The 18,128-nt window shown below is 42.8% G+C and overlaps 1 protein-coding gene and 1 pseudogene across 3 annotated transcripts in view; both read right to left on the reverse strand.

Moving 5' to 3' along the window:
- Window positions 1–3,969: 3,969 nt before the first annotated feature.
- Scaper (S-phase cyclin A associated protein in the ER) overlaps window positions 3,970–18,128 on the reverse strand; it is a 365,479-nt gene continuing 351,320 nt past the window's right edge. For all 3 annotated transcript variants that reach the window (XM_021171564.3, XM_029481364.2, XM_085844651.1), the window contains exons 31-33: window positions 9,733–9,924; window positions 7,137–7,188; window positions 3,970–4,589 (exon numbers count right to left, since the gene is read on the reverse strand). In XM_021171564.3, the coding sequence (XP_021027223.2) occupies window positions 4,486–4,589; window positions 7,137–7,188; window positions 9,733–9,924 (348 nt within the window). In that variant the 3' untranslated portion in view covers window positions 3,970–4,485. The remainder of the gene's footprint in view (window positions 4,590–7,136; window positions 7,189–9,732; window positions 9,925–18,128) is intronic.
- Window positions 9,277–9,368, reverse strand: LOC115032113 (U6 spliceosomal RNA; annotated as a pseudogene).

The following is an 18,128-nucleotide window of genomic DNA, read 5'->3' on the forward strand; positions in this document are numbered from 1 at the left end:
TGGGCGTCTACGGGGCGGGCCCGACACTTATTGGGTGCCGACGGGGTGGGGCAGGGCGGTTCCAGTGCAGAGTGAACTGCGAGGCGTTTCCGGAAGTGGCAGCACTCCTAGCCGGAGGGGAGGACACTTGGAGACTGATCCGATCGTGGGGTGACTGGTTTAGGGAGCGAAGCCCACTCTGCGCCCCCCGGGCTCTGCGGCGCGTCCTTCGTGTTGTCCCTAGAGTGGATGCGCGACGTGATCAATCTCGCTGCATTTATTAATTCCTCCGTCTAGACAGAGGAGAAGGCCGGGGCGGCTCCTTATCTACGTTTGGCATCACCTGCAAGCGATACACTGAAGGAGCCACAACAAGCCCCCGCTAGGATCGCGGCTGCAGGAGAAAATAAGTCCACCCAGAACCAGTCTGGCGTGTCCTTGGTTTATTTTCTTTCCAGGCCCGAAATGAAGGGGGCGGGGGATGGCCCCTGGATATGTCGTGCCCAGGTCACTTGGTGTGACATTTCAAACCCCTGCGACTTGTTTTCTTGAAAACTGGCTTTAGTGATCGCAGGAAATAACCAAGAGATACTGAATCTGCAGCAGGCCCCCGGGCAAGCAGGGGGTTGGGGGGAGGATCCTGGCAGGCTCAGGTTTTACCCTCTACAAATATTTAACCCTTTGGCAGTCTGGGATAGTTTTCCCCAAAGCCAGCATTCTGCCCTCCCTTGGTTGATTCAGAAAGCTGCCAGCTACCAGCCAAACCACCATCCTATGTAACAATCTGACATTCCTATTGTCTCCTCTCCACAGTTAAATGGCCAACTGATCCGGTTTTGTTTTTTTGAGAGCGTGTAGTGCCCTACTGCAGTAGGGGACAGTTACCATTCTAGCTTAGAGGTATGTGCCCAAACCCTCTGTTAGAAGCAGTTGCTTGGGCTGTCCAGCAGTTTCACACACACCCACCCACCCACCCCACAGCACCAGTTAACGAAGGAACAGTTCCTGGCAATAGAAGAAAATGATAACAGGTGGGAAAATTGAACCATATTTATAGTTTACTTCCTTAAAGTCAAGGTGATGTTAGCACTTTAAAAAAAGAGAACATTCTCTTTCGTGGGGATCTAGGAAATGGTCTGCAAATGTACACATATATATTCTGTATATCTATATTATATACATACACAGAATTAATTAGGGCCAGGTTTACCTCTTAAGGCTGGTTCTTTGAGGCGTCATTCCCTTAACTTAGACCATTTCCTTCCAAGCAGAAATACAGATTTCTCTGTTTTGCATCTGGTTGGCTATTGGATAGGAAATAAAACTATAATAAATCTTACTTTTGGAAACTTGCCTTTCAGAATATTGTTTTTTATTTTTTATTAAAAAGGAACGGGCCCTTAAAGAATTTCATTATTAGCACTAAATTTTTGCTTTGGACAGTGTGCAGTGTTTTACAAATATCTACCTGCCTAGTTACTATGATCTCTCCCCTCATCATTTATAGCTTAAGCCAACCAACAACTCATTTCCACTGGACACATCAATGCGCCTTTTATTCCTTTGGGGGAATTACCCAGGTAAAGGAGTGCTTTTCCTCCCACTACCCACCCAGAGGAGTGTGTGGTGCTCTCAAGTTCCCAGGAGGAAAGGCTTGTAACGTCTTTGGCAAGGTATCAGATCTACAGTTAGTTACATTAATAAATATCAATTTTACTGGCTCCCAGGACATCTTTAAACATATTTTGTAATGAAGTAGGGATTTCCTAGTAAATTAAATTACCTGTGACAATTACAACTTTTGTACTTTACACTAATGTTGAACAGGCGACATCTAGATCTGTAGGAAAATCTTAGTTAAAGGAAAGGGGCTATGGGTGGGAAAGTGGAATTATTTAGCATGATTCACGTCAGAAGATGTAACTAATTCTTTGCTTAGCTCTGTTGAATTAAGGCAGGAAAAGGATTCCAGAAACAGACAAAATTTTGGCCACACAATTTAGTACATATTGCAAGGCTTCATAATTCTGGGAAATTCAGAGTCCTTGTGGCAGTATTCCTATTGCATTTTAATATTAGATGAGTGTGGAACAGAAATCAGCCTTTCAGTTTTTAATATGGCGTAGGTTAAAGCTCAGTCTTGTCAGAGTTGGGAAGACCGGGTTTAAATGAGCCATTGTTCTAAGACTGCCCTTCCCAAGTGCCAGACTCTGCCACTTTTGCCTAGGGGTGGACACTGCCCGGCGAGAGAGAGAGAGAGAGAGAGAGAGAGAGAGAGAGAGAGAGAGAGAGAGAGAGAGAGAGAGAGAGAGAGAGAGAGAGAGAGAGAGAGAGAGAATATTAGCTAAATAGAAGCCCACTGGAGGGAGAAAACAATGGACGAGTATTGTTTTGCAGAGAAATAAGTTCCCAATGGAGCTGCGATAAAAGCAGGAAATTCGGAGTTTATTAAGCTGATGCATGGGCAGATTAGAGGCTTTTAACTGTGGTTCTGATTGATGTAAAAGTAAACTTTCTTTAAAATGCTGAGATTCAGTGCTATAATGAGGATTGTGTGACCAATTACAGGCTAGCACCTTGTTGATGAAGACTGCATGAAAAATACAGATAGAGCTAGGTTGAGAGTAGTGATGGGTGCAAGAAAGGGCACAAGGAAGTACTCCACTCAGATCCAGATGTGGGGGCAGTGGCCTTTGTGCCTTCTGCAGCAATCCCCAGGCAGGCAGCAATGCTTGGTGCATCTAGCCTTTGGTCCAGAAGGTCGGCACCTAGAGGGAGAGTGGCTCAACAACTGGACTCGGGTGGGCAGAAGTTTGTCTGTTGGCAAGTTGGATGTGTATCAGAAGTGTGGTTCAGAGAAGGGGATGATTGGGGACCTAGAGGACAATGTCATCTCTGACATCCACCAGAGCTGGACCAGGAGCCAAGGAAAGATGCAGGTGTTTTCCACAGCTGCAAGGGGTTGAAGAACAGAGATTAAGGTTTGAGCCAGGTCTTGACCTAGGCTGCGTGGATGTGGAGTTCTGGATTCAAGGTCAGGATGGGGCGACTGCCTGAGTCTGGCAGAGGGTAGGGGCACTGGGGAGCAGCCAAGCCCGAGGACTCCTGAGGAAGCTGCAGTTCTGATGTGCCCTTGGGCTTTTGGAGTAACTGGCTCTGAAGAGTTTAGGGGTAATTTTGTTACCTTAGGCACAAAATTTGGTTGCAAATGTTGCTGCTCCTGGGGTCCAAGCAGCTTTTTCGCGTGTGTTCGAATTCTGGGTTTGTGGTGCTCCACTGCCCCAGGTGGAAACTGCAGGCACTGCTGACTGTGGCACTGTCCCACACAAGGGCAGCCGGACCCTTTGGTTACATGTTTAATTGCTAATTCTGGGAGGTTAATCACGGTTGTCTCTATTATTTATGATTTTTTGGCAAATTTCCGAGCAGATAAGAGGTATATTCCACCGTGAATCGTCTCGCAGGAAGCATTATATATACTTGATACCCCCACCCCAGCCCGCAAGGACGCCCCTCTACCTGTTCCCTCTGGGACCTGCAACTTTCGCTGTCCCTCCCTCCTTCCCTCCCCAGAGATGGGGTGTATAGGATCCAAGCAGGAGCACCCGCAGTGCTTAGCATGGCTTACATCAGACCTTTTTATTTTCTTTCGATTTGTAAAACAGTAAAAAACATTGAACACACAAAATTCTGTAGCGCCATGAGGTTCAAAAAAAGAAATGGCTAGAATGCTAGGTAAGTTTGCTGTGTTGTTCAGCTTCCTGTGACAATCTTTAGGTTTCTGGGTCAGTTTTCCACAGCTAGATCTTTCTTGTAATTGCTAAATACTACTCAGGCTCCACACTGGGTGGGTTAAGACGGCCCCCTGTGGCCCAGCCCAGCAGGAGCGGTGCACATGACTGGCTGTATTCAGAGACATGGCCACCCTCATTGTTTCTTTTACTCTGTGTTGTTTCAAGTAAATTATTTAAGAAAATACTTGATGCTCCCTCATTTTCAAAAAATTTATTTTAGAGGCTAAATTTAGCTCAGCAACACTAATAGTTCACAGTGCTATCTGCCAGTGAAGTTCCCGACCAGTGGTTAGTGCTGTAATTTCAAACAGTACAAAGGCTTACTCAAAGTGTTAGCTACACAGGTCTCAACTCCGAAGAAAAACTTAGAGCAGTGCTTATAAATTCTTAACATTTTCTCAAATTTGTACTGCTTAATGTGAAAAGTCAACACTGAAAACTGTGTTACTTCATTACAAGAATGATATTTGTCTAACTTTACCATATTACAATTACAAGTTACATAGCATGGAAGTAATAAACAACTCCAAAATATTATGCACAAAGGAAACAAACTCAATTTGCAAAGCTAGGAAGGGCAGTCTGAACAGTCTTTATAAGCAATGCACAGAGGGTATCTACAGTAGGAGAGTATAAACAGATCAGAGGCTCCTCAAGGAACAATGGAAAACACTAACAAAGGGACTCAAATACAGAATTAGCTAAAAAACATTTATTTTTTTTCTTTTTTCAAGAAAAATTGCCGGGCTTCTTCCCAGGCCTGCTGAGGAAATCTGTTAGCCAGTTCCAGGTAGTTCCCGAGGTTCTGGAATTTTCCTGAGGAAGACAGAAAAGAGACTAAAACGTAACTCCTGAAAGCTTAGAAATTAAACATATTTTTTATATCAGAGTGCAAATGAGACCATACATTTCCAGTAAAGCACTGTAGTGTAAGTGTTATAAACATGTATTTTAGCCACAATTCAGTCTGTGTTCCTAACATTAACCTATATATAAAACATTAAGAAGTATTTATTTGGGGACTCTAGGTACAGTGAATATAACATAACATGGTGACAGCTGTGTATAGTCTTGCATAGGCACATCTGAATGTGTGAATGATGACTTCTTTATTATTATTATTTTTGGTGCTGAGGTCTGCACACAAGGTCCAGCTCTTCCACTGAATCACCATCTGGGCCTAAATGGTGACTTCTTTTTCCTAAAATAATCTACTCAATTTAAAACATGGACTTAGGCCTAACTTTGAAACTGTTCAAATCTGGCATGCATTCAGTAGTTTAGCAGAACAGAGGTAATCTTCAGCAGCTTTGCTGATCTCCCAAAACACTTGGTCATGGGACAGTGGCTATGAAAGCTCAAGCTCCTTAGTTCTGAGAACCTGGGAGCCCACAGCTGCTTTCAAATCTAAGAGATTACCTGGACAACAGCCTACAAATGACAGACACATTTTATTGAGGACTTAATCTAAGCAAAAAGGGAGCCCATGTAGAAGCGGTAAGCTGGGTACTTGGTAAGAAGTCATCTTACAAAAAAATCAAAGATTATTAATTTGTCTGAGTCAGGTTTCATTGTGTAGCCCTGGCTGGCCTGTAACTTGCAGATAGCCACCTGCCTCTGCCTATAGTATACTGAGATATGTATATGCACATACATATATATGTACATACACACACAGCCAGAGGCATTGGACCTCAGAACTGGAGTTACAGGTGGCTGTGAGCTGCCTGATGTGGGTGCTGAGAACTGAACTCTGGTCTTCAGCAAAAGCAGCAGGTGAGGGGGACTGCTGACCATCTCTCCAGCTCTCACATCATTTTTCTTTAATTAAGGAAGCATGCTATGAACTGTCACTAATAGTGCTGAGAGCAGAGCAGAGAGCAACCGTTCAATTGCTGTTTTATGTGAAGCCTGTTGTAGATATGTAAGGAAGGCAAAGAAAGTGCTGGCCCTCTCCTACCGCCATCCTCTATCCCTGAGAAAGAAGACTGGGACTTCCTCTGGCTTTGCTCAACCAAGCAAAGGGAGGCAGCTTCAGCCTTTGGGACTTGGCTTTCCACACACTTAAATGGTGACTCATCTTTTTTTAGGGCAGAAGAAAAAGAAAAACTTCTACATACTTATACTGGCAAAAAATATTGTTGCTTAATTAAACATAAATACATTAGAATATTTGTAAAAGTATTTTCATATGCTTAAAAGTCAAACACTTGTTTTGTAATAGTAACAAACTGGACTGATTTCCCTTACATGTCCTAAAAAGAAACAGAGGCTGCCCCTGAGTGAGGGCAGACCTGAGCTTGCACATGGGGGCTGCTGCACACAGTGGCGCCGACGTGAGTTCTGTTTACTTTCCGAGTACCTGAGTCAATAAAGCCTCCCATTTTTTCAAGACACTGTAACAGTTTTGTTGTATTTTCTTCTGTGTACTTTGCAACACCTGCCTACTGTAGATTTTTTTTTTTTTGGTATGACAGCCAAGTTGTCTCCAATTAAAGCTTCCTGATGGGTGCCATAAAGAACCCTATAGGTTAGGAGTGGGCCTAAGAACAATGACTATTATATATTTCACTTCATGTAGCCCAGGTTCACCTCAAATTCACTATATGGCTAAGGGTGACTTTGAAAGGGTTCTGTCTCTACCTCCCTGTGCTGGGATTACAGATATTTGCCACTATGTCCAGTTCTGAAGAGCACTTATCACTATCAAACTAATAAGGACTTGGGGAAAACCTAGAGTGGGACTCAATAATCAGAGATTCTGCCACAACAGCCAGAGACCAAACTGTACTTCTCAATTATAGCCTGGGTAGCAGGCTATTTTAAGACATTTAAGATCCTAAAAATGAAGCTTAGAATTCTACATCTCCACCTCTGACCAGGAGGACACCTCAGCAGGACCGAGAAGAACAAACGCTCGAGACTCTTTACTTCCCGCACTCTGCAAATGGGATGTTAATGTCTCTCAATGTAGAGCTTATTTCCAATTAAAATAGGTCAAGGGCTTGAATTTAGGGTTCTAGCTATTGTCATGGCACTTTTTCTTTTCAACATGGACAGAGAATCCATGTTAGGGACTGAAGCACTTTTGGTGATTTGTGTGGGCCAATGGTAATATTATGTGACTTCCCTGTTTTTAGTAATTATCAGCAATTAAAAGAACTTGTACTAGGCAAGGACACAAAGATGGTTTCTGGTTTTCTTTATTTCTATGTGCCTTCTCTGTCGAGTCAAATGATAGAGTTGATTTCTTTACTTCTCAAGTATTTGGTGTCTGAACCTCACATAATTGTTGTGGAAAAAGGAATGCAAGGCCATTCAGCTGGCTGACACAAACATGAGATTCAGTCTCAGTGGCCCCACCTTTGAGATTTGAAGACTGGTTATCCACAGGACCTGGAGTCTGTGCAAAGTCCTGTGTGAGAAGAGAGAAGTGAGTGAGAGTAACGTTCTGATCAGAATTGCACAAGGTCCCTCCAAACAATACGTCACAGCCCCACGGATAGAACAGCAGCGGACAATGAGACTGTGCCCAGACTCTTGAAAGCTGAAACTAAGTTTCCTGCATGAGCACTGCCGAGGGCTGGCCAGGGTACTGTCTACAACCACAACTGTATACCCAAACCTGAAACCTAGGCAAAATGCACTATTTTAAGCTAAGAAGAGATTTTTTAAAAGTTCTTTTGGGGGTGGTGGTGGTGTAGGAGTTTATGATTTTATAACTCTAACCCAGACTGGACTCAAATGAGTGATCCTCCTGCCTCATTCAGACTCTTGAGTGCTTGCATTATAGGCGTGGGCCATTACTCCTGGCAAGGGTTTTTACAAACTATCAATGTAAGAGTCCTTATAATCCAGAACAGCCAGGACTGTTACACAGAGAAACCCTGATTCAAAAAGCTAAACAAAAACAAAAAACAAAAACAGTGTTGTGCATCTAACCCTTACAGTCTGTTCACTTTACTTGTAAATAGAAATTGAAAAAAAAATGTAGTATACAAGGTATAAATCTTCAGAAACCAACGACAGGCCATAATCTCAATTTAACATTCTATCTAGTGATTACTAATAATCTATATATGGAACCATGACACATTTTTAAGTTAAAATTTAAACTAACTTTCTTGAGCACAATTATTTATAGAGAAAAAGATTCAAATTCACCAGTCTAATAATGCTATCCCAAATTAAAAATGAAGTTATTTCTGTACCACTTAGCAAAACTATATTAGATATGGTTTATCTGGAAGAGTTGTGACATTACCCCCAAATGGTATGTATGTACACACACATACACACACACACACACACACACACACACACACACACACACACACACACAAATAAATTTGGACCTCATTCATATTTGTGATTTTTGAAAAAGTCTCACTACACAGTTTAGGGTGACTTCAGACTGTCATCCTCCTGCATCAACCTCCAGAGTGCTTATATTTTTAAAGTATTTTTAAAGAAACTAATGTGGCACACATGGAAGCTTGTCTCAGCTGAGGCCTTTCTAGTTAAGCTCTAAAAGGCCTCCCTCCCTCCCAGGTCTTGCTTTCTCCACAGCATTCACCTTCGGCTTGTTATGCTACTTGGTCTTTTTGTTGCTTCATGAATGGTCTTGAAGGTGAGTGTTATCTATCTTATTCGTTGATACAACTCGAGGGTCTACAGCAGAGCCCAACAAAGAGTAAGTGATTTGAACAGAAAAGATCAGGGTCTGAAAATGCCTAACATGCGTTCTTACTTAATGACAGAGCGGGTCTCTTTAAGACCAGATGAAGAGCCCTGTGCTGAAGTGATGGCTTTACAGTGTAAAGAGTTTATTACGATTTTAATTTAATCATGATCCAGTCTGAAATCATGCTTGCAGATCCGAATACATAACTTGAATGCATTTTCAGAAAACAGGACCCAGACTCAAATGTAACAACTAAATTGAAAAGAAAATATTTCTAAATCTCATTGACTGTGCTTATTAACTGATCATTGCTAGAGAGAGACAAGGAGTATAGGCTGTGATAAAGGCGGCCCCGGAAGTCCTCCACTGTGCTCTGTGGCTCCCAGGCAGCTGCATATGCTCACACTCTGACAGAGATATCTGAGCACTAGCCAGCACAGGGACAACACAAAAAACCCTGCTTCCTGTTTCACTGTTAGGAAGAACAGGAAGTATGTGCAGCAGGGAGCAATTTTAAGAGTGGAACATTTGGGAAAAAAAAAGACATTTCATAAAATAATCCATAAAGATATGAAAAACCCTAGTTTGGAACTGTCGTCTTGATTTCGCTCTGCCAGCTCAGTGAGCTAATGTACACCCAGTGTCAGCGCTTCCCACGGCACTGATTCTAACTTCAACCCTACAGAATTTCGTTGGATCAAATACAAGGTTGTACTTCAAACTTTTAGTGAAAAAGAAAAAAGAAACAGGTTTTATCCTCCACCTTTGTACACATATTTATTTATTATTTTCAATCTGTGAATGTTCAAGTTTTATTACAAAAATATGGAATGCGCCATCCTTGCGTAGGGGCTATGCTAATCTTCTCTGTATCGTTCCAATGTTAGTGTATGTGCTGCCGAACCAAGCACATCATATTTATTTTTATAATGTTCAAATAAACTCAAAATGTTATCTTTCTTCAGCAATTATAAATTAGCAAGACTAAAAAGCAGACACATGTGCCAGTTGAAGACTTAAGGGAGCCTGGTGTCCTGTTAAACAGTTTTAACTAGGTACAAGTTTCCATTTTATCAATAGCAAACAAGCTCTTTGCTTGAAATCCTCCAGGCAAAAGCATTCGGCATTCCACCCTGCTTCTAGTAATGTGACCTCAGGCTTTAGAAATTACGTTTGCAGCACAGACACAGGTGGAGGGCGAGAATAGAGCTGCTTTGAATTGACTTCTCAGTCTCACAAGTTTCCCATAAAACAGGAGAAGCAGGTTGACGGTACCTGGATGAATGTGGCCAGTAAAATACAGCTCATCTCTTGCTCCAGAATGAGCTTGTTCTGATGGTTGTTGTGACACGCGGTGATAAGTGAAGGAAACAGCACTTTGATGAGCCTCGGGTCACTGAAATACTGGAAAGGCAGCTGGCAGAGCTTCTGCAGCACCGTTGGGTGGCGGCCGGACTGAACAATCACCTACAACAGAGCAGGAGACAGTCAACTGCCAAAGCCCTGGCCTGCCCCTTAGTCAGTTGTCGTTGGTCTGAAGCAGGGACCATGCTGAAGGAGGTAAAGAAAGAGAAAGGCGCTTGATTCCTTACCAGAGCTGAATGTAAGTGATATCCGAAAAGAGCCAAGCTTTTAGAAACCTCATTTCTCAATGTAAAAAACAAAAACAAAAACAAAAAACAAAAAAAGGCTCCAAAGGTCTTGTGGTCATTTAACAATCATAATCCACAATAAAGGGCACAACGGAGAGAACCGTCGCCTAGGGAACAGATTTAGGACACGCAATTTTAATGGAGCATGTTCATGTCCTTAAAGCAGTCTCCTATTCCTAACAAAGTAAGATAGTGTCTGCAGTGGCCCTGCCCACTGCAGTCTCTGCCTAACTTAGCTCACTGCATACACTGCATACGGCTAGATGGGTTCCTTATGTAGACAAGTCCTAGAAAGGAAAGGAGGCTGACTGTAGGAAATGGAACAGTTTCAGCTAGTACAGGCTCTGAAAGACCCTTCCTCCAATCCCTACTTCTTATCTTGGTTCCCATCAGTGCCATTGAGTCTAAAAGGAGACTGTTTAGACAAATGAGACTGTTGTCTTGCAGCAGTCTGGGTTTACAACTGTGTACACTTTAATAGGGCAATGCAATTAGTGGGCTGGCAGGGAAGCTCTCCTAATTCACTCCCTAGGCTGAAATGATAAACTAAGAAATGCCAAAATCAGATCTGTTTCAAGTAACTTTGATTAGACAATTCTCATATGAAACAGCAGGGTGACCCAAAGCCTACTTCGTAGTATGGGAGGAAACCAGAGAACATTAGGGACACTGCAAAAGCTGAAGGTCAGGACTGTAAATTGTTCTGGGGGGTGGGGTGGGGAGAACACAACGTTACAGGTACACACCCAGACAGGACGGCATTCAAATTGAAACCAGAAGGACAGAGTGAAACAGCAGAGGCAGGAGAAACATAAATTACTGGGATTTACAAGTTTTCAAAGTACTTTTAACAATATTTTAAGAACACATTCTCAGATGATAATGCAGTGTGCTTTAAGAACAAAATCAACAAAGTAATAGTTCACATATTTTTGTTCAATAGCTAAAATGACATCAAAAACTTCTGGAGAATGTTGATAGGGACCTGTTAATGCCTTTAAATCCAAAAGGAATTTTAAAGACTTGCATTGTGACAATTCTGCACATGGCTGTGCAGTGCCATTTCTGACACCAACTGAGAAAAATGTGCTCTACCATCTACCTTATTGATAAAACTTCCACTTAAATTTTTATTTTAATTATTATCTACATATTTTGTAACACAGCCAAATGGTTACCACTTTAGAATTTATAACAATGCCATTATTGAAATCCTCCCCACCTTCTTTGGGCAAAAATTAAGAACCAATTTTTTTTTTCTTTTGAAACTTCATTGTTAAAATGCCATTACTGGACGACAATTCACTAATTCAGAAGGTATTAAAAGGGGCCAGTTTGGCTGGCACAGACACAATATCAACTCAAAGATGCCAGCTCCCTGGTTCTGGTAATTAGCACAGAGTGAGAACACTGGTTCTACTCAGAGCATTCAGCCTCCTGAAGCAGTGTCCCCTGGCGACTTGCTATCCCCTCAAGGAACAGCACTGATTATCTATTACCTGCTTATAGAGTGAGTTTATAAATCTCACCAGCAGTGTAGTAAGGCAACCCTGCTGGAGGCCACCACTTTTAGGTCTTTGGATTGGAGAAGATGCAAATGGACAAAGGACAGTTTAGCTTGCATTAAAGAGCTGTAGCCACAGACTGCTTATTCAGGACCTGACCTTGTGTTTGTAAGGAATCTGAAAGAGCTAGTGAGACACTTTCCTACTCACACTTGGCTGTAGTCAGTGGGACACTTTAGATGCTGTGGGAAAGCAGGGTCTGGAGGTCCAGAAAGTACACTGAGACCTGGTGGGCTAATTCAGGTGGGCTTGTGGCAGAGAGTGTAACGTGGTGAACATCAACAGTCAACTAGATTGGGTAAGTGCTTCTCTTAGGGTTAGGGAAGAAAGTCCGGGCAATACAAATATCCAGACTTTGATGCTCAGGGTTTCAAGCACTAGGAGAGTTGCCTGTTGGGCTTGTGAAAGATGCCAGGCTGAAGGCAGGCCTTGGTTTTATTTCATTTCCCCACTCAATTCTCAGGGCTTAGGTGATCAAATATCATCCTGGACTGCTTTCCAAAATTTTCAAAAGCAGTAGGAAGTTAGTAGAATCATCATGGAACACAAGGGTCTTCTTGGATGTGCATAGTTAATCAGCTCACACTTACAATACAGAGTTTCTGCCTCCCTTCTTGATGGAGCTGTAACCACTGGACTGTTATCTTGCCACCCAAGTGGTCAGGATACCTGTCCCACCTTTCAGAATATACTGGTTAACTGGATTCCCAGAGTCTCCTTCCAGAGCACTGCAGCAGTGAGATGGGAGTGCTCTTGCTGTGTGGCTCTAAGGTGGCTAAAGTCGTCAGCTAGAGATTCAAGTCAGGAGCAGGTACCTCAGTAACGACGACAACGGCTTTCTAAGAGGTTGTCTATTTTCAGATGCTGGGTCTGGTCAGGTGACTAGTGGATAAAGGTGTTTGTCATCAACTCTGATAATCTGAGTTTGATCCCTGGAACCCAGATGGGAAGGAGACATGGTGAAAAGAAAGAATCAACTTCTGTTGGTTCACAAGTACTGTGGTGTGCTCACATGTGCACACAGAAGTCCACATGCACAAATAAATACATAAATGTAGCAGATTAAGAGAGATGCAAAGTGACCTTGGCCATAGGTACAATTATGAAATAGGTGTTTGCCAGGTGTGATGGTGCATGCCTTTAATCCCAGCATTCAGGAGACAGGGGCAGGCAGGTCTCTGTGAGTTGAAGGACAGCCTGATCTACATAGTGAATTCCAGAATTACATAGAGAAATGTTGTCTCAAAAAAAATGGTGGAATTCTAAGAACAGGAGATCTGAGGGTCTGCCTGTACTCACTGATCAGCTGAGTAGCCTTTGGCAAACTGTTCAATTGCTCTGGGTCTGAGAGTATATAATGTTTTTAAAAGTATTTTCTTTGAAGTCTCTCACATACAAATCAAATAGTTCAGGTTCACAAAGTAAAACAACAGCAGTATTACAAAACGCCTCAATAAAGAAAGAAAAAAGGCAAAGAATACTGCATTTTTAAACATATTCTTTCTCACTGAAAGATTTCTACATTTTAAATTTCAGAAAAATAATAGGAAAACTATTTGACTAGGTTAGAAAGGCTTTGCAGCCATCCTTCGACCTTGCTCATGGGAGGGCCATGGCAGCATAGCTCCTCTGGTCTCCTACAGAGAGGCCAGGGGCATAATTCTGTTCTGTTGCCCTGCTGACCATAGGGTTTTCTTTAGTGTCCTTGATGAGGGAATCACAGGTGGCAGACAAGAGTCCCATGATGACTAACTACTCTTTTGTTACTAGTAATAATTCTACAAGTTGTAGCTTTAGAAAAAGGAAACAGAATTCTGGAAATGTGTAGGCAGGACCAGGAGGATCTGAATGCCAGAGAAAAAGAACTCCAGGAAAGAGGGTGGGGGGTGGTGTCCAGGTTACACAAGTGAACTTGGTAGTTCTTTAATTTGCTTTGGATTCTGGCCACCCACTAGGCTTCTGGCACCAACCAGAGAGTGCTAACTTGAGCCATCATTTGTGGTATGTGTCCCATGCCAAGTGATGTACTACTGCCACAGTAACAAAAGAGAATTGGGAGTCCTTCTCCTTACACACAGAGAAGATGCACTATGTGGGGCAGGGCTGAGGTATTTATACACACAAAGAATCCGGTGAGGATGCTGTACTAGGGGCGGAGAGAGAGTGTTCCTTGCCCATATTCTCTTGAAGCTACATTGACAGGGTGGATTGTATGTGGAAGACTGGATCAGATGCAGGCACTTGGAAATTGTAGGTGAAGGAATTTTTTTTTGTGGAGGGACAAAACTCACAGATTTAGTATTAGTTTGTCTTAGCTGACCAAAGCAAAACACTATAGCCTGGAGGGACATATGTGACACATAATTGTTTCCTACCATTCAGAAGGCTTTAGAAGTCTGAGGTCGGTCAGGCTTTCTTGGGGATCTTCTTTCTGGATGCCTCGGTGTGTGCTTTCCTTGGCTTAGTGCATATGAATAGAGTGATACTTCTATTCTTGTGTAAACCCACTCATCCAATGTCCTCAGAATGATGTTCCATTAGAAAGGCAAGCATCACTCTGCAGGTGCTACAGAGGTAAATAGCTATGTTACAGGTACTCAAGAGTGCTGGTACTAGATAGCTGTGGGTTCTAGGTCTGGCTTAACCACTCAGCTAATTTAAATTCAGTCTTTTTCATAAAAGAGGTGGATAGAAGCTTTCAAGGTTTAAATTCAAGGTTTAAATTTCAAGGCCGACCTAATGTGTCCACGCCCACAGAACAATGATAGCGTTAGTTATGAGTATTGGTTATCTTACCAGTTGTCTACTCTGCACTCTCTGTTGGACCAGGAAGAGAGCTCACATCCAGCTTAACAACTGCCTTCCAGCATCTCTCCCCCATTTCCTTAAAGTAGAAGATCTGGTAGAGGCAGGCTTCAATCATCAGCAGGCTTAATGTCATCTGAGAAGCCATTACTGAGGTTGCTCCCTGGCCTTGCCTGTGCAAAACAGAGCTATGCAAACAGTGTTTGGGGTGCCAGCCAGGATCTTGTGGTGGTGAAATAGGAAATGCATTCTGACAGTTTTGAAAAGAAAATCCTTGCATAAGCATGGTCCAAGAAACATAGGTAAGTAGTACAGAGCAACAGAGGCTTAGCTAGCGCTCTCTCTCTCTCATTCTCTCTCTCCCCTCTCCCCTCCCTCCCTTCTTCCCTTCCTCCCTTCCTCCCTCTCTCTACCCTCCCTCCCTCCACCCTCCCTCCCTCCCTCCCTCCCACCCTCCCTCCCTCCCTCCCTCCCTCCCTGCCTACATGAGTTTGAGGCCACTGTGTTGGACTGGTTATTATGGAAACTGTTATAGGCTTACAATTCATATCTAGAATGAGCTTCCCTTGACATACTTAAGGAAATCCTTAAGTACTGGAAGACATCCCAAGTAGTATAGCTGACAAAAGTCAGTTCAGCCACGTGCAGTGGTGCACACCTGTGACTCCAGCACTTGGGAAATTATGGTCAGAGGATCAGAAGTTCAAGCTTGAGCTGAGAAGTATCAAAACTTCCCATATTCCTCACTCCCTACCCCAGCAGCAAACAGCAAAGCGATTGGATATTGTGATACTCTGAACCACATTGTCTAGAAGGACAGACACCAGAACTGAGATTTTCAAGGTCCTAAGCACCAACTAGGGAATTCTGGTTTGCCTACATGGAGAGATATGGACAGGTAACACTTGTGTCTTATGAGGGAGGCAGGAGGTCAAGGTTGTCTGGGGCACTGTACTACCAGAACCTTAGCGACCTCCAGCTAGGCTGAGGTCAGTACTCTGGAGCCTAGCCCCTCTATCTATAGAATCTGAGGTCAGCTCCAAGGTGGCAGATAGGGACCACTGCTGTTATAAAGAGAATTCAAGCTTCAGGAAGTTCAAGAGATAATAGTCTAAATCCCCAGCCAGTCTGGGCTGGAGCTGGGTCTGGAAAACTCTCTAAACTCCAAATATTGACTTGTTCTAGCCTCTCTGGCCCATTCAGGGCTACCTTACTCACAAGGCTGCCCATTCCTGGGTAGAGAAGCTCTTGTTACCAGTTCTGGGCTCACTCCTATGACTGGCTATATATATATATATATATATATATATATATATATATATATATATATATATATATATATATATACACACACACACATATTGAATGGCATGACAATGCACATATTGTTATTTTATGTTTATGAGTATTTTGCCTCCACATATGTTCATGTGTGGCTGGTGCTGGCAGAGGCCAAAAGGAGGTGTCCAATCCCCTGGGCCTGGAGTGATAGGCATTGAACCTGGGTCCTCTGAAAGAACAGCTAGTGTTATCAATTGCTGAGCATCTCTCCCATGCTGTGATTTGCATTTTAAATATGTAGCTGCCTCAGAGAATCTTGCTCCTTAGGTTTTCTATCCTGATTTCCCCAGCAATCAGCAAGGCTCACCCTCTGTTGGAAGTCTCTGTGACAACAAAAGGGGCTTGCCTTTTAGTAGATGTTTAACAACTTTCAGGTTTTTATTCACTTTTAGAGATATTCTTGTGAACTTGATGGGAACATACTTTTTCCAACCCATACATCTTTAGTGTACCTTTCCCCCAGTGTTGTTTCCTTTTAGATATTACTCTGGTAAAAACAGTTTGTGGAGGTGTCATTGGCCTGGGGCCAGGCGAGCACGCTACCCACAGCCCTCCTACCGTAGTTTCCATGGTTTTTAGGCTGACACACTTTATCTGGAATTCTTAATTGGTAAATTATCTATATAAATGAGAATTCACATATCTTCTGCCAGTGTGTGGTCTGTTTGGGGACCTTCCAACTTTTGAGTACAAAACTTGTGACTTAGAACAGCAACTGTTCTCTTTCTAGACAATTAGGCTCACTTTTCAAGCCTAATCTTTGGTCTTAATTTAAACTCATGAAACTCAAGAAGAAAGAAGACCAAATTGTGGATACTTCATTCCTTCTTAGAAGAGGGAACAAAATACCCATGGAAGGAGTTACAGAGACAACGTTTGGAGCTGAGACTGAAGGAAGAACCATCCAGAGACTGCCCCACCTGGGGATCCATCCCATAAACAACCACCAAACCCAGACACTATTGCATACACCAACAAGATTTTGCTGACAGGCCCCTGATATAGCTGTCTCCTGTGAGGCTATGCCAGTGCTTGGCAAATACAGAAGTGGATGCTCATAGCCATCCATTGGACTGAGTACAGGGTCTCCAATGGAGGACCTAGAGAAAGTACCCAAGGAACTGAAGGGGTCTGTAGCCCTATAGGAGAAACAACAATCTGAACTAACCAGTACCCCCAGAGCCCATGTCTCTAGCTGCATATGCAGCAGAGGATGGCCTAGTTGGCCATCAGTGGGAGGAGAGGCCCTTGGTCTTGTGAAGATTCTAGGCCCCAGTATAGGGGAATGCCAGGGCCAGGAAGTGGGAGTGGGTGGGTTGGGGAGCAGGGGGAGGGGGGAAAGTATAGGGGATTTTTGGAGAGGAAAATAGGAAAGGGAATAACATTTGAAATGTAAATGAAGAAAACATTTAATAAAAAATAAAAAAATATGATAAAAATGCTGTAATAGAAAATATATCTAAAATATTAATACTTGGTCTGCCTCTGGTATAGCTTTGTTAAAAATCTGAATAGGAGGAGGAAGAGGAAGACGAGGAAGGAGAGGAAAGAGACAGAAAGTCAAAGTAGGAAGGCAGGGAAGAATTTAGTCTGCAGACTTCACCTATGTGACACACATATATATTTCACCTATGTGACATCTGTTCCAGTCACTCTAAGATCTAAAGAGAGTGAAGAGTCATATAAACACGGAAAGCAGCCTGATCTCCTCTTCCTTTCTCCAACTGTGATACCTGGGCTGCAGCCAGAGCAGGGAAGGAAGGAACAATGCAAGCAGGCCTCTGTGCAGAGCTAAGAGCATCATCAGGCATTTACTGAGTATCTGTACTGCTCAGCACTGGCCTAAGGCACTGACTGAGTTAGAGAACTCTATTTCTACAGAGCAGACCATCTTCCTTCATGATTCAGGTCAGTTACTACCCCAGGAATTTCTGCACACTGCAGCGGAGGGTAGCAATTCATACTTCAGAGGCCAACTTCAGAGAGTAGGGGTTTGGTCTCTAGGAGCTCAGCATCAGTAAGTTTGGAAAGAGTGTTGCAGAAAAGTAGGTAAAACTGACAACAGGAAGAAGCAACAGGGACACAAATAAAAGAAGTAAGGATTAAAATGATTTCAAAAAATAAAAATTCAGAAAGTTGTCAGGAACCATTTGATGTAAGAGAAAACATCTCTTTTTTCCAGTTTGGTCTTGAAAACATGGGTATAGTATGGTAAAATATCTTACTAATTATAAGCAATTATCTTCATTTACTACCACATACCTTTAAAATTTACTTCTACATACATGATGATCCTCACATACCTGAC

This window comes from Mus caroli, unplaced genomic scaffold (genome assembly GCF_978045245.1).
Source record: "Mus caroli unplaced genomic scaffold, Mus_caroli_1 scaffold_11, whole genome shotgun sequence".
NCBI lineage: Eukaryota > Metazoa > Chordata > Mammalia > Rodentia > Muridae > Mus > Mus caroli.